The sequence below is a fragment of the Rhinoraja longicauda genome, chromosome 2 (assembly GCF_053455715.1).
Source record: "Rhinoraja longicauda isolate Sanriku21f chromosome 2, sRhiLon1.1, whole genome shotgun sequence".
Classification (NCBI taxonomy): Eukaryota; Metazoa; Chordata; class Chondrichthyes; order Rajiformes; family Arhynchobatidae; genus Rhinoraja; species Rhinoraja longicauda.
In genome coordinates, this window is record NC_135954.1 from 41771691 (window position 1) to 41788920 (window position 17230).

The 17230-nt window shown below is 41.4% G+C and overlaps 1 protein-coding gene across 1 annotated transcript in view; it reads left to right on the forward strand.

Moving 5' to 3' along the window:
• Positions 1–2162, forward strand: part of dazl (deleted in azoospermia-like) — a 31305-nt gene extending 29143 nt beyond the window's left edge. Inside the window, exon 10 of the mRNA XM_078422310.1 lies at positions 2052–2162. Within this exon, the coding sequence (XP_078278436.1) occupies positions 2052–2162 (111 nt within the window). The remainder of the gene's footprint in view (positions 1–2051) is intronic.
• The last annotated feature ends 15068 nt before the right edge of the window (positions 2163–17230 follow it).

A 17230-nucleotide genomic window follows, 5' to 3' on the forward strand; every position in this document is an offset into this window, starting at 1 on the left:
AAATTTTAAGTGTATCAGGTAGTTTTAATGTAAAAGGCCTCCTAGAATGCTTGATACATGAGAAATTTTATTTTGATTCCTTTCCCTCATTGCCCCTCTTTCCACACACAACCACCTCTTACTTCATCAATGCAGCTGTTTGGACATAACCCCGAGGAAGTTAATTTCTGTTTTAAATTATTTCTTGAACTTTTTGAAGGTTAACACTGGTAAAAGTGATTGTCTATCCCTGATCATTTGAGGTTGAATTGGTTGTGTGTTGAACAACGCAGTCTTGGACAATGGAGAAAGTAATTGAAAGGGAACCTAAAAAATATGGATACCTTTGATTATAAATAAACATTAATGTAAAGACAAACCAAGATTGTATCAGCTGCCAAAGTGATTATGCTGTGAATATTGTTCTATTTTTTTTAGAGGGAAAAGGAGACACTGTCAAATTAAGATTGGCAAATTGCTATGGTTCATCCTCCTTTCCATTTTGTTTTCAGGATGAGGATGGAACTAAAGAGGCCATGTTTTACTCATCCTAGTTATCCAAAGGAGGTGATAATGAGTCTTGATCCTGTATGGTATTTGTGATGATAATACTTCCATATTGATGACAGAAAGGAAGCTCCAATATAGAGCAACAATGAAACTAAAACTGCATATGACCAAGCCTGGATAGTGAACTAGCATATGTAATAGTTCTAATACCTCAATTGCGTTTTTTTAAAGGCAAAGTTGTCTAATGTGTGATTCTGTGGTGGTGGGGAGGGTATGGGTGGGGTAGGTGGTGAATTGCTGCAGGGAATCCTGTGGATTTCTACATGGCAACTACAGAAAGTGTTTTCTAGTAACGGTCAACAATCAAGCAAACTGCACCATCTAGGGCATTGTGAAACTGTTCCAGTATGAAGGCTGTGCCCATCCAATAGTGTATTCCATTGCAAGTCTTTCTTGAGCCATATTGATTGAAGGGTGAAATGGGAGAGTCATGAAATAAGCCACTGGTGATGACTCTAGGCAGGTTTAAGGCAAAATAGCTTCTGGCTATCGCAGCTCCTTGAATAACTTGAGTTGGGGTTTTTTATGAATAGAGACTTGGTAATATTGGTGCCATGGGGATCATGTGAGAACAGCTAATATTTCCCATATTCAAGGAGAATTTTGTAGCATATATAATTTAATAACTGCTTACCTATCAGTTAGTAAAGTGAAATGTATTTTTCAGCTTACAGGAATCTAAAACTTGAGGCATAGGCTTAAGGTGAGAGGGGAAAGTTAGAAAAGGGATCTGATGGGCAAACTTTTTCCACAGAGGGTGGTGGGTTTATGGAATGAGATGCCAGAGGAAGTGATAGAGACTGGACCTATTACAAGATAATTAGACAGGTGCATTGATCAGAGGCTTGGAGGGATATGGGCCCAACTAGGTCAAATGGGATTATCTCAGGTATCCAACTTGGTCAGTGGAGATTCCCTTATCAGGTCTCTCTATATTATGTTCCCAAACCATGCTGTGATGCATCCTGATAAAATACTTTCTACTGTGCATCTGTAGAGGTTGATAAAAGTTGTTGGGGACATGCCGAACTTCCAAAGTCTTCTAAGGAAATAGAGAAGTTGGTGTGCTTCCTTGCCCATTGCTTTAATATCGGTAGTCCAGGAAAAGTTGCTGGTGATATTTACTGCAGCGAACTTGAAGCTTTTAACCATCTCTTTTAACCAGTCAATGTATACCACTATGGGTAGCACTATATGTACCACTTCGCTTCTGAAGTCGATCATATCTCCTTTCTCTTCCTGACATTGAGAGAGAGAGGTTGTTGTCTTGACACCAGGTCACGAGGTTCTCTATTTCTTTCCTGTACTCTTCTCGCCATTATTTGATATACGGCCCACTAAGGTGGTGTCGTCTGTGAATTTGCAAATTCAGTTGGATTTGTACCTGGCTTCGCAATCATAAGGAGTAAAGAAGGGGGCTGAAAGTGTGGAGCACCAGTCTTGAGAATTATTGTGGAGGATGATTTGTCCCCTGCCTTCACTAATTGTGGTCTATTGGTCAGGAAGTCGAGGAGCCAGTTGCAGAGATGAGTGATGACTCCAAGTCCCACAAGTTTGGTGATGAGCTTGGATGGGATAATGGTATTAAAAGGAAAGGTCTAATCTATGAATAGAAGACTATCGGGTATCTCTCTTATCCTGGTGTTCCAGGGATGAGTGTTGTGCCAGGGAGATGGTATCACACATAGACCTTTTGTGGTGGTAGGCGAACTGCAGTGGGTCAGGCTGCTTGGTAGACTGGATTTAATGCTTTCCCTGACCAGCTCAGGATGTTCTGCAAATTCTGCTGTTAGCTTGAATATCAAAAGACTGCAGATGCTGGATATCAAATGAAAACAATATACTTAACATTCAGCAAGTAACACTGTATCTGTGGAAAGAGAAATGGAGAGTTAACATTTCTGGTCAAACAACCTTGTATTAACTAGCAGTTTTGACAGATTTACTGTTTGTTTTTTGGTTGGTTACTTTTATGGCCACTTAAGTGCTATTCATTTGTTTATTTGCATGCCTCCAAATGATAAGGCTTCTGTCAGAGAGCATTGAAGCAGAGTTCTGTTTATCTAATGATTATTCCATATAAGGAAGAATGACTTTCTCTCGAATTCTCTAAATTCTTGCTGTCCTCTCCTTCATACTTTTAACAAATGCCAGAAGATGCACCGTCTACAAAAAATCATCTTGAACATTTTGAATGGCTTAATAAACCAATCATTAGTTAATATCCCAGATACCATCACAACTCCTGAGTACATATGGCAAGACAGACTTACCAGAAATAGCAGAGCACTGGTATGCAACTGAAAGAGTGCTTTGGAGAATGTGGACTCCATGTAATCAAGCAGCAGCTCAGTTAGCCAGAAGTTTTCTCCACATTGTTTATCATGTCTGGTCCACCTTCAGCTGAATCTGTATAATCTCATATTGTGTACCAATTGGAAGCATTGAGTAACAAGGCACAGTGTTTACTGAGATTTGAACTTCAACATTCATGACGAGGTGGTTGGCAAACCAGAAGTATCAGATTGGGTTTGGAGTAGGTGATGAGAAGCAACTGCCAATGATAAACAAATTTGTCTGTCTTAGCAATCTGGCCGTGTTGTTTTTAGACGGCGAGCTAGGGGTAATGTTGCCCTTCTCGAATCGTGCGTAGAAGGAGTTCAAGTCATCAGCTAGGGAGGTGCCAGCACTTCTGGTTGAGGGGGGGGGGGGGGGGGGCTGCACCGGTAGTTAGTTATAGTTCGTAGCCCCTGCCAAAGACGCCTGGTGTCCTGCTGCTCCATCTGCGACTCCATCCTGTCCCTGTACCTCCTTTTTGCGTCCTTCACCACCCTTCGCAGTCGGTCGGACTCTACCTTGTAGTTGTCCATATTGCCTGATGCCAGGCCGGAGTTGTAAGCAGTGGTGCGAGCATTCAAGGCAACGCAAATAGACCTGTCCACCCAGGGTTTTTGATTAGGAAAGATACTAACCCTTACAGTGGGGACGATGTTATCGGCTATTGTTGCAATGAAGTCCGTAACCGCTTCCGCAAACTCATTGACGTCTCTGGAACTTGCTTGGAACATATTCAAGTCAACATCGCTCAGTGCATCTTGCAGCATGGCCTCTGAATGGTCAGACCACCGCTTTATGTCCCTCGTCACCGCCGTTTCCCGTACTATCCGTTGTTTATACTCTGGCAGTAGGAAAATGGCAGCGTGGTCAAATTTTCCAAAAGGAGGGAGAGGAACGGCCTTATAGCCTTTCCTGAACGGCGTGTAGCAGTGGTCCAAAGTTCTTTCCCCCCCTGGTGACACACGTGATGTGTTGGCAGAAGTTAGACATGACCTTTTTGAGATTTGCCCTATTAAAATCTCCAGGCACCACCACAGCCACATCAGGGTTCTAGTTTTGGTGTCGACACAACACATCGTGCAGGGCCGACAGTGCCATGTCGGTGTCCGCATGCGGTGGAATATAGACAGCTGTGATGATCACCGAGCTGAACTCCCGGGGAAGGTAAAATGGACGGCATGAGATAGTCAGATGCTCCAGGTCCGGCGAGCAGGAACGAGAAAGCGTCTTAATATTCCTAGGGTTGCACCAGTTATTGTTGGTCATGAAGCAAACTCCTCCACCCTTGGATTTCCCGGATTCCTCCGTTCTGTCCGCACGGAAAACAGTGAAGGACTCGGTTGGGCAGATCACCTGATCCGGCACCAGCGGGGTCAACCATGTCTCGGTCAGACAAAAGATGTTGCAGTCTCTTATGTCCCGCTGGAATCTGATCCTCGCCCTGAGGTCATCCAGCTTGTTCTCCAGGGACTGGATGTTTGCCAGAAGGATGCTGGGCAGAGGTGGACGGAAGGCTTGGGCTCTCAGCCTATTCTGAATTCCCCCCGCTTTCCTCGAAGTTTTCTCTGACTTTTTCTCGAAGCCTTGCTCCCATTGTTGTTGCCGCGGCGCGCTCTCTTGATCTTTGACGGCCACGCCGGATCGGTGAGTACAGTGTCTAATAAGTCTACGTTTACGCTAAGGTTTAGTTTCACGAGAGTTTTCCGGTTATACGTTATTAGTGCTAGTGTGTTAGTACTTAAAAATAAATTTAAAATGAACATACAAGTTTTAAAAAAAACACACATTCTCCGCGGACCTGCCACGACGGCGACTGGACTTGGCCGCGCCATCTTAGATCTTATCTATGGCTCTATCACTTGCAGCTTTGTTCCAAAATGGACAACAGGAGCAAATTCCAGAGACACCCACTGAATTCATTTAGCACAGAGATTGATAGATTTTGAATATGAAGGAAATCCTAGGAATATAGGCAGGAAAATTGCTATTGCTATCTGTGAAGCAAACTCAAAAGATGACATGGCATGTTTCTGCATCTTGTCACGCTTTCCTGATATTGAATGTCAAGAGTGGTAGGTGCAAATTGAAGGTACCTTGAAGTAGTATTGGAATATATATTTGTAAAGAGAACTGTTTGCTGAGATCTTCCAGCATTTTTTGTTTTGTGTTTTAGATTTCCAGCATCTGGAGTTTATTCTCAGTAGATCATTTTGATTAGTTAGATGAAGAGGAGGAAAATGTGCAAGTGGAGTATACCTAATGGCACAAATCAGACTAAATGACCTGTTTCTTTCCCTGTGAAGAGCATGTTCAATACAGATTATTAAATATAAAACAGTGGCCTCTGTCCCATTGAGGATCAAACGCTCCTTAATGAATTCATTATTTGAAAGTATTTTACTTCCAGAAAGTGGACTTTTGTCTTTACACTCCACCCAAAAATAAATGCTTTGCTTTAAACATTTATTTTTCAGAACTATGTTGATCGTGGGGTGCAAACGCAGTCATGGACATATATGCCAATGAATAGGCACAGATCTCAACGTCAAGCCTCAGATGATTATGTAAAGGCATGTTATATTTAAAATGTGTTGTATAGATAAACTGTTTTTAATCTCGGTGGTGAATCTTCAAATGCGTAAATGTTTATGAAACTAGATATAATTTTTATTTGGAACTGCATTGAAATTATGGAAAAGAAGCAGGTCATTTGCTCCAAAACGTGCTTTTGCTCCATGAGAATCTCTTCAAACTTCATCTAATTGTTGCAGAATAGCTTTTTCATTTTCGTTTTTTGTATTTGCCATACTGCCTCATAAACGTATGTTTGCTATTTACTTGATCTACTCAATATTATTGGAATTAATATTCTAACCATCTGCTTTTATATAAAATATTCCCTGAATTTCTTGATGTTAAAAGTGACGATTGAATTTCAAGCATCGGCAAATGGGGAGGGAAGAAGTGATTAATTCCTGTTTATCCTACTGAATTCCTTCATGATTTTACAGATTTATATAATAGAGCCCAAAATGAAAGGATTTAATCATAGAGCTGTGCAGAATGAAAATCTGCCCTTACACCCAACTTGTCCTTGCTACCAAGCTGGTATTCTGGGCTAGTCCCATTTCCTGCATTTGGCCCTTAACTGTCCAAAACCATCCAATCCATATCTGTCCAAAAAGTCTTGGTTTCGGAACCGCTCCATCCAAGACCGCAAGAAATTGCAGAGAATTGTGAGCGCACCCTAGACCATCACACAAACCAGCCTCTCTTCCATCGACTCAATTTATACCTCACGCTGCCTCAGCAAGGCCATCAACATAATTAAGGACGAGTCGCACCTTGGCCACTCCCTCTTCTCACCTCTCCCATTGGTCAAAAGGTATAGAACACCTCCTGATTCAACAGTTTCTTTCCAGCTGTTAACAGGCAACTGAACCTTCCTACCACAACTAGAGAGCAGTCCTGAATCTACCTCATTGGAGACCCTCAGACTATCTTTGATTGGACTCTAGTGGCTTTATCTTGCACTAAATGTCAATCACCTCGGTACACATGACAATAAACTAGACTAAACCAAAACTAGACTTGTATAGCTCCCTCTGGCAGTTAGTCCCAGGTGTGGACTACTCTCTGAGTGAAAATATTGTCCCTGAGGACCACCTTAAATCTCTCCTCATTGTGAACCAGTGTGCTCTGACTGAAATGTTGTTACCACACGTATAATGGTAATACTAGTGATTTGTTCAAAACTTCTTCAAATTAGTAAATGGACAAGAACTGACACCTCAGTGTGATATATATAGCTTTTTTGTCTAGTAGTACAATTTCTGACCAGTCCACTGATGCCCTTTTGAAGACTCAAACTGATAAAAATTGGTATTTGGATTCTGCATGTTTTGCAATGAGGGTATTAAGTCATCCTATTGAAAGAACGGGCTTGCATAACTTGCAAACGATGCTTCGAAGACTTTAGACCTGTGGATTTTTGGAATTTTTAAGAACATAAGTTATAGGTAGTGAAAAAAACCCAATTTAAGAACCAAATCTGCCAATGGACCATAGCTTTTTGGAAGGCAGCATTGTAGCACAGCTAGTAGAGTTGTTACCAATCGGCTCCATGATCTGGGTTCAATCCTGAACCTGTGTTCTGTGTAAAGTTGGTATGTTCTTTGTGATTGGATTTCCTCCAGATGCTCTAGCTTCCTCCCACATCCGAAACATACAGGTTGAATGATTAATTGACCTCTAAATTGCACCTTATGTAATGGTTCAATGGTACTTTATTGTCACATGTACTTGGGTACAGTGAATTTTTCTTGCATACAGTTCAGTGACAATCTTGCTATACATTAGGCACATTCATACTAAATATAAGGGTGTAAGATACTAGACCACACTGAGTCCGTGGACAATATTTGCCATGTTAGGCACAATCTTGTACCCTTGAAGTCCGAAATAAAAAAAATATTAAGTGTCAGCTGGCCATTAAGGCCCTTTGTCTTGCCATCGGATTTGCAGGGTTGGCCCTGGCCGGATGATGTGTTGATGTCCTCCACTACTGCTCTGCCGCTGCAGGCTGCATCCGTTCCACGCACTCAGCCATTTGGAGCGGCGCCTGATTTACTTGAACCCTGAGCTGCTTCAGGGCCTCCAGCAGCCCACTTTGCCAACTCGAACACTGTACCTTTACTGAGTGGTAGAGACTGGGAGGAATTTTTGACAATGTGGGGAGAACTTCGGAAAAAAGAAATTGGATTGGTGTAGTTTGCAACCTAATAGTATGAACATCGAATTCTCCAATTTTAGGTAACTACTTAAACCTTCCCCTTTTCCTCCTTCCCCCATATAACCCCCATTCCCTATCTGAACTCGCATCTATTTCGCCGCTTCTCCTCCCCTTCCAGTTTAGTTTCAGTTTAGGTTATTGTCATGTGTACTGAGATACAGTGAACAGTGCTTGTGTGCTATCTAGTCAGTGGGAAGACAATACATGATTCCTTCATGATTGCACCTACATTCCTTCCTCTAGCTTCACAATTTGCAGCTCTTTAATTCTTTTGTTACACACCTTTCATCTTTTCATCACTGGCCTTTATCCAACATCTGCCTATCAAATAATCTACCTCATCCTTCTGACCTGTGTCGGCCTATTACCTGCCAAGCTTTGTCCTGCCCCTACTATCTTCCAGCTTCTTCCCCCTTCCCCCTCCATTCAATCAGCCTGAAGAAGGGTCCTAACCTGGAATGTGACCCATCCATGTTCTCCTGAGATGCTCCCTGACCTGCTGCGATACTTCAGCACTCTGTCTTTGGATTACCGTAAATGGGTGATTGATGGTCAGCAGAGACTTGGTGGCCCAATGGGTCTGTTTTCATGCTGCATGCTTCTAAGTGATTCTTCATGACTTTTCCTTTAGTAGTGATGCTGAACTCGCCATTCAGCCTGGCAGTAGACTCCTTTTTGGCACATTTTCTATCCCCAGCATGGCTGTTTGATTTGGTGGCCCTGGATAATGAAGAGAATGGGAAGTTGATGACTATGAACAAAGGAAGTATTTGAAAACTGAAATAATGGAATTATACTGGCATGAGCTATAGCCCCTAGGTAAAGAGCTAGGTTTTGAAGGTGATTAATCAAAAGTACATAGAAGAAAATGAGTGCCTGATTAAAAGTTCTCATTGATTTATAGTATTTAGACCATTTCATATCGATATTTCATTTCAATTAACATTTCAAGGTTGGTCAATAGCCAGTGAGCACTAACTGCGAAAATAAGTGAATCAGCCTTGAATTGTTATTTGAATGTTTCTATTAGTAAACATCTCTCAATGGCTAAAACCTGAAGTAAACCTTGAGCTCATCATTCTTCGTACAATTCCTTAATTTCAGATATCTCAAATTTAAGAGCCTCATAGTTTGTTTCATTTGGAATTGAATTTTATTTCAAGCAACTGGTATATCATTTGTCTCGTTTTCTACACTCTTAATGTTTTTCTTTAATTACTAACTCAGTGATCAGCTCTTAACAATTTCACATTTATCGTCCAGGTAGAGGCAAAATAAGTTGTATGGATTTTGTGGAGTAAGAAATATGCTGTACACTAAAAGATACTTTGATACCCGTTTTAAAATATTGTTAATTTAAATTTTGTTTTGCTAGATTTCTTTGCAATTTTAGCTATTAGTATTTAAATAGATGCAAAGTTCATAGAATCTTTTAGCCATTAACACACACAGCACTGATAAATAATTTGTGAATTACTCCGTTATTCAAATATGTGAAAGTGGCTTTGACTCCATGTTGCGGAAGATGTTCCTAGAAAATTGCGCATATCGCATTTTCTTCCCCCATAACATGAAACCATTTTTCATTGAAACCCATATTATATAAGTGAAGGTAGACACAAAATGCTGGAGTAACTCAGCAGGTCAGGCAGCATCTATGGAGAGAAGGGATGGGTGAAGTTTCGGGTCGAGACCCTTCTATATAAGTGAAGATGTGTTCCTGAAGGATGTTTTTTCTCAATAATAATAATAATGCACTCTGTATAATTCAATGTCAATAATTACGTTTAGAAGCAGTACCTTTTCCTCAGAATAATTTCCCAGCTGGTAGGATGACGATAAAATTGAGCAAGAGTGCTATGCTTACTTTGAAATGACTAGTGTCTTTGGATAAGGGTTAGGATTTTTTTTTAAACTAAGCTTATTAGAGATTTGATTGATTTGGGGGACTAAACAATTAAACCTAAACGTGGATCAAGTTTATGACGTGTACAAATATTGCAGCGTGAACTGGAATATTTGTACATATTAAGCCAATGACAATGTGACCCACTGCAGTTAATTAAGAGCAATCCAACAAGACCTCAGTTTGAGGGGCCAGTGGTGGCTGCTGACCAGTACAAGCATTTTCAGTCTATTCTTCAACTACAGTGATTAATAGCTGGCATTTACCTCCTGCCTTCTGACAATTTCTGGGTATATTCAAACAGTAATTAAACATAAGTTGGCAAAACTTTTTTGCGTTTTTTTTACCCATTTAAAATCTATAAGAGCTTATTTTATACCTCATCTCAAATTTTTTGATTTGGATTTGTGAATTCTGTAGGGCACATTTCCATTACCTATAATTATCATTAAAAGTTTATTTAATCTAACTACCCACTGTTCAACAAAATTATTTGGAATTGCAGATAAAATTGTAATGCAGAAATGTATAATTCGTTGTCCATAAAGAAGTAAAGGCACTAATATCTTTGTTAATGCGGCAGAACAATTTATTGTGTAATTATACTGACCACTTTACAAAATAAAATTTAAGACAGAATATGTGAATATATAATTTCAAATGCATTTGAACAGGTACTTGGACAGAAAAGGTGGAGAAGAATGTGAGCCGAATGCAGACAGATAGGATTAGCATACATAGGCATCACTGTCGGCATTATGCGTTGGGATGAAGTGCCCATTTCTTTTGTACAATTCTGATTTCGTTTAGAGATACAGCGCGGAAACAGGCCCTTCGGCCCACCGAGTCCGCACCGACCAGCGATCCCCGCACATTAACACTATTCTAGACACGAGGGACAATTTACAATTATACCAAGTATACAAACCCAAGCCAATTGACCTACAAACCTGTACGTCTTTGGAATGTGGGAGGAAACCGAAGTTCTCGGAGAAAAACCACCCAGGTCACTGGGAGAACGTACAAACTCCATACAAGCAGCACCCGTAGGCAGGATCGAACCCAGGTCTCCGGCGTGGCCATCAGGCCCAAATAACAGTAATATAATTTTTTTTTAATTCTCAAATGTTTTTGTTGTACAATTTTGTATTTTTTAAAACGGCATTCCACACACATCCCTGAATGACAAAAAAACTAGCAAATCAGGGATGTTCCTTTTTTTTTGTAAAATATCATTGGACTGAGGAAGGACCAGATGAACTGTCGGTCATCTGCAAATTTGCTACTTTTACTTTTAATCCCTTCATCTAAGTCATTAATGTATATTGTAAATAGCTGCGGTCCCAGCACCGAGCCTTGCAGTACCCCACTAGTCACTGCCTGCCATTCTGAAAGGGACCCGTTAATCCCTACTCTTTGTTTCCTGTCTGCCAACCAAATTTCTATCCATGTCATAACCATACCCCCATTACCATGTGCTCTAATTTTTCGCACTAATCTCCTATGTGGGATTTTATCAAAGGCTTTTTGAAAGTCCAGGTACACTACATCCACTGGCTCTCCCTTGTCCATTTTCCTAGTTACATCCTCAAAAAATTCCAGAAAATTAGTCAAGCATGATTTCCCCTTCGTAAATCCATGCTGACTCGGACCGATCCTGTTACTGCTATCATTGGAAACATTGGGAAATGATCACCAATGCGTCCACGATTTATAGAGCTACTTCCTTAAGTACCCTGGGATGCAGACCATCAGGCCCTGGAGATTTATCGCCTTCTGTCCTTGGCTTCCCATGTCTACCCAACACCATTTCCTGCCTAATGTGAATTTCCTTCAGTTCCTCCGTCACCCTGGGTCCTCTGGCCACTAGTGCATCTGGGAGATTATTTGTGTCTTCCTTAGTGAAGACAGATCCAAAGTACGTGTTCAACTCGTTTGCCATTTCCTTGTTCCCCATAATAAATTAACCTGCTTCTGTTTTCATGAGACCCACATTTGTCTTAACTATTTTTTTTCCTCTTCACATAACTTTTACTATCCTCCTTTATATTATTGGCTAGCTTACCTCATCTTTTCTCCCCGTATTGCTTTTTAGTTATCTTCTGTTGTTCTTTAAAAGTTTCCCAATCCTCTGGCTTCCTGCTCATCTTTGCTATGTTATACTTCTCTTTTATTTTTATACTGTCCTTGGCTTCCCATGTCAGCCACAGTCGCCTCTTACTCCGCATAGAATCTTTCTTCCTCTTTGGAATGAACTGATCCTGCAACTTCTGTATTATTCCCAGAAATACCTGCCATTGTTGTTCCACCGTCTTCCCTGCTAGGGTCTCTTTCCAGTCAACTCTGGCCAGCTCCTCCCTCATGCCCCCTTTGTTCAACTGTATTGCTGACACTTCCGATTTTTCCTTCTCTCTCAAATTGTAGATTAAAACTTATCATATTATGATCACTGGCCCCTAATGGCTCTTTTACCTCGAGTTCCCTTATCAAAGCCGGTTCATTACACAGCACTAAATCCAGGATTGCCTTCTCCCTGGTAGGCTCCAGTACAAGCTGTTCTAAGAATCCATCTCGGAGGCACTCCACAAACTCCTTTCATGGGGTCCAGTACCAACCTGGTTTTCCCAGTCTACCTGCATGTTGAAATCTCCCATAACCACCGTAGCGTTACCTTTGCGACATGCCAATTTTAACTCTGGATTCAACTTGTACCCTATATCCAGGCTACTGTTTGGGGGCCTGTAGATAACTCCCATTAGTGTCTTTTTACCCTTACAATTCCTCAGTTCTATCCATACTGACTACATCTCCTGATTCTATGTCACCCCTTCATTCCTTACCAACAGAGCTACCCCACCCACTCTGCCCACCTGTCTGTCTTTTCGATAGGACGTATACCCCTGAATATTCAGTTCCCAGCCCTGGTCCTCTTGCAGCCATTTCGCTGTAATTCCCACAACATCATACTTGCCAATATCTAACTGAGCCTCAAGCTCATCCACTTTATTTTTTATTCTTCGCTCATTCATATACAACACTTTAACTTCGGTATTCACCTCCCCTCTTACAACGGTCTCTATTGGCCCTGGCCTTACTCTCTTATCCCTTCTGGAACTTTCCTTCCCATTAATTCGGGAGTCTTTTGCAACTTTTCCTGTACTCACTTCCCCTTTAACTCCATCTTTATACTCTCAATTTGTTAACCCCTCCCCCCGCTATTCAGTTTAAACCCACACGTGTAGCACTAGCAAACCTGCCTGCCAGAACGTTGGTCCCCCTCCAGTTAAGGTGTAATCCGTCCCTTTTGTACAGGTCACCCCTTCCCCAGAAGAGATCCCAGTGATAGATAAATCTAAAATCCCTGCACCAGCCCCCCAGCCATATATTCAGATCCCCTATCTCCCTGTTCCTGCCCTCACCAGCACGAGGTACAGGAAGCAATCCAGAGATAACCAAGAAGTCCTGCTTTTCAGTCTTCTTCCTAACTCTCTAAGCTCACATTGCAGAACCTCCTTCCTCTTCTTCCCAACATCGTTTGTGCCCACATGCACAACTACTTCCACTTGTTCACCTTTCCTCTCGAGGATGTTCTGAAGTTGGTCCGAGACATCTTGAACCCAGGCTCCATGGAGGCAACAGACCATCCTCGAGTCTCGCCTGCCGCCACAGAATCTCCATTTCGCACCTCGGACAATGGAATCACCCACCACTATGACTCTGCCCAATGTCGGTCTCACTGGTTGAGTCTCATCGCTAGGATTGGTGCCATTGACCAGTCCTCCGCTCAGACTGGAAGCGTAGTCTGCCCTGACAGTTCCCAAGGGGCTGTACCTGTTTTCATTAGACACAGCAACTAGTCTCCTGCACTCCATGTTTACTCCCCTTTCTCACAGTCACCCACCTTCGCTCTTCCTGTATCCTTGGCGTGACAACCTCACTGTAGGTCCTGTCCAGGAAACTCTCGTGTTCCTGGATTGCCCTGAGGTTATCCAGCTGCTTCTCCAGTTCCCCAACACGTTCATTCAGGAGCTGTGCTTGGACACAATTCCTGCAGGTATAGTTTCCGGAAGCTCCAATGGTGTCCCTGACTTCCCACATCCTGCAGGAAACACGCTGCACCAACGTGCCATTGCTTCAGTGGACAAAAGCACAAATTTTGATCAAGTGTCGCCTCCTCGCCGAAGACTCTTTAGGCCAAAGACTCACACTTTACCTCCCAAGGTACTTCATCGCTCCCAACGAGGCCACTGCTACAGCTGCACTACTTTATCTGTTACCTAATCAACTACTTTAGGGCTAATTTGTAAATTACTCAAACCTGGGCCTCTGGCATTCTTTTTAAATCTTTCCCTCTGACTCACCTACTTCCAGCCAATATTCGCTCTCACTGCTTCTGGCTGCTGTTACTCTCCGACATTCACAGAGAACACTTGAACCGGGCCTTTGGCGCACTTTTTAAATCTTCTTTCCCTCTGACTCACCTACTTCCAGCCAATACTCGCTCTCACTGCTTCTGGCTGCTGCTTCTCTCCGACCTTCACAGAAAAACCTTGAGAAATTCAGCTGGTGTATACCCTGTGGTAGATTGTGGCGTCGTACGATATTTCAGTAAGAAACTAGCTAGTCACTGACATACTGAATTTTGAATTCCCTTCAAGAACTTTTGTTGGTCGAAACTCATGTGCCCTTTGAGATGCAATCTCCATGGTCAAAGCAATTTTGCATGCGAATCAAAGGTAAGGGCTGATGTGTTCAATAATTTTGATTGGATTTGCTCATCCAGCATTCCACATACAAATCTATCGTGCAAAGCCCGATCCAGAAATGTCACAAAATTGCAGTGTAGAGCCAACTTCGTCAATGAGATAACGTAGTTCTGTTTTTTTTGTGTGAAATTTGTAACTTTCTGCAATCTCTGGGCTTGGGGTTGAAATAAGCATCAAGTTTTGAAAGAACAGTCAAATGAAACATTCCTTGGTTTCTCTAGGGCTAGGAAGTTGGTGAGAGTTTCATAAACTTCAGGACCAATTTTAGTTAATAGAATGGCTTTCTTTTGTTCCTGGATGGCCCTGTTTTGTGCTCTTACCTGCATTTGATCATCATCCTCTTTCGTCAGCTTCAATAATGTAATTTGAAATAAAAAACATTTCCGTTCCCTCACAGTACGAGGTAAAGGCTTCATGGTTCTTGTCAAAAGTCGGCCTATGTATCCCAAGGATGCCATCTTGACACAACACAAAGATAGCCTGACAAACTTTAGAGGATTTGTACACCTGCTGTTTTAAACTACAGTCCCACGCATAGAAAGATATGCAGCCTATTGTATCCAGTTTGCAAACGCCTGTGACACAGCTCCGTATTTGCTGTTTAAAATGTTAAACAATACTGTATATTGCAAAACAGTCCTGCACTGAATTTAAAGGTTGATTCACAAACTCTATGGGATCTTCGTCGTCATTGTAAGATATTACAGCTTCAGCATGTAGAAACAATGCACAGGTTTTCGGGACATGCTATTGCCAGAGTGGGCCTTTATTTTACAAAAGTACACTGCGCATACTCACACACAGTCATGAGACCGATAAGATATTGAATATATCACATGACACATACCATTTTAGTACTCAGTTCTTAAAGTTACAGTTACCATTAAGTACACTACAAGAGAGTGTGTAGATCTTGGGTTTGATAAAAATGCTGGGGAAGGCAGGGGACACATGTGAAGAGGTTATAGTTTGTCAAAATATTACAGGTTCTGCATAAATTGTTCCAAAAAAGTTTAATTTATTAATCTTGCAATTTCTGACTCTTTAAACCAGTATTTGTACATTCCTACACTAATTGTATATTTTTTGAGATGAGGCACCAAAAGCAGGAAATTAAGCGCTTAAAATGGAAAATTAAAGCAGTGAACTTAAGACCAAGGAAGTCAAGTATGAAAGTAGACTAATACAGATCTCTCAACCCTTCCGAATTTGGCGGAAAGTTTCCGCTTTCATATTTCATTTCCGCCATACCAATTTCGCCTCACATTTTTCCGCAAAACACATGCCCCGGCCTCGCCACTGGCCCCTCCTTGCCACTGGCCTAGCCTCGCCGTGGGGTGGGATGGGGGTGGGATGGGGGTGGGGGGAAAAGGGGGAGGAGAGGGGTGGTGGGGAGGAGGGAGTGGAGGCGGGAAAGGGGGGAGGGGTGGGGGTAGAGTGGGCGTAGGGGGGTGGGGTAGAGGGTACTGGTGGGGGAGTAGGTGTGGAGGGGGGTGGACCGTTATGATTTGCTGTTAAAGACCACTGGAGTAAGTATGTCTTCAATGAAATTAGGTATGTGCAGTTTTAAATGGAACTCTTCATAACTTAGTCATACATTTTATGACCATTGTTCTTTTATTCAATACCTAGAGAATTGGGATGTATAAGTAAAAAGCAAATTAGAAAAAACAAAACAAAAGAGAAATTTATTTGTGTTGTAAAAAGTGTTTCTGTTCAATAACCTTTCTATAAATAGCAGAATATACTCATGATAGGCCTGACATCGTACATGTAGTCTAAGAAGTACAGACTGTTGGAAATAATAGTCGTTTTTCACACATGAATGTAGCGCAAACGCGTATGTGCATTTGGCCTGCATACTTTCTTTTTGCTGAAAAGTTGTATTTACGTGCCATATTATGAATTTTCTTGTAAAATTCTGAATTTTGGACATCAAAATTATGAATTTGTAAAATCAAATGTTGGGAGGTCTGCTAATATATTCCTTATATATAATAAACCATATATCAGAGGTGTATTGAACGAATGGGAAAAATAAAATATGATGCTTTTCCCAGATGTCAAAGATATTGGTTTTGCATTTGAAAGTTTCAAAAAATGGCAGGAATGAAAATTTAAATTTCATACCTGTTCAGTTGAGTTGGAAACTTAGCTTTGCTTTGACCACTTTTAGTTCTGGATAAAACCAATTTTAGTAATGCATGGTATAAGCAGCACCGAGAAAAATTACCATAAAACTTGTTTTGGTAGACTTGGTAGGAGAACAAATGATGCCAAAGTCCTGTCACTGGGTGTAAATACCTAATATTTCATCTGGAAAGAGGTACTGATGAAGTCCGATCATTGAAATAAGACTGAGACGTGAATATATTCAAACACCTTTTACTTTATGTGCATTGTGCCTTTGATTTGTGATATTTGTCAAATTTTGATAGGAATCTTTGTGAACAAGAGTGAGATTTGGTAAACAATATTGCCTGGGGCATATTGTAGGGTACAGCCACCCTAAGTGATAAGTGAAGTTAAATTTGATAATATTCATTAGGCTTGCAAAGGTGTAGAGAAGATTTAAGAGCATGGTACCTATACTTGAGGCCTTGGGCTATAGAGAGGGATTGGGCAAGCTCGGACTTTATTCCTCAGAGAGCAGGAGACTAAAGGGTGATCTTATGGAGATGTATAAGATTATGATGGGAAAGGATAGTGTGAATGCACAGTCTTTTACCCAGGATAGGGGAATCATAAAGCCAGAGGACAGATTTAAGATGAGAGGAGAAAGATTTAATAGCTTAAGGGGCAATTTTTTTCATACATAGACAATATAGGGTAGTGAATATGTGGAATGAGCTGCCAGAAGTTGTTGACGCAAGTACAATA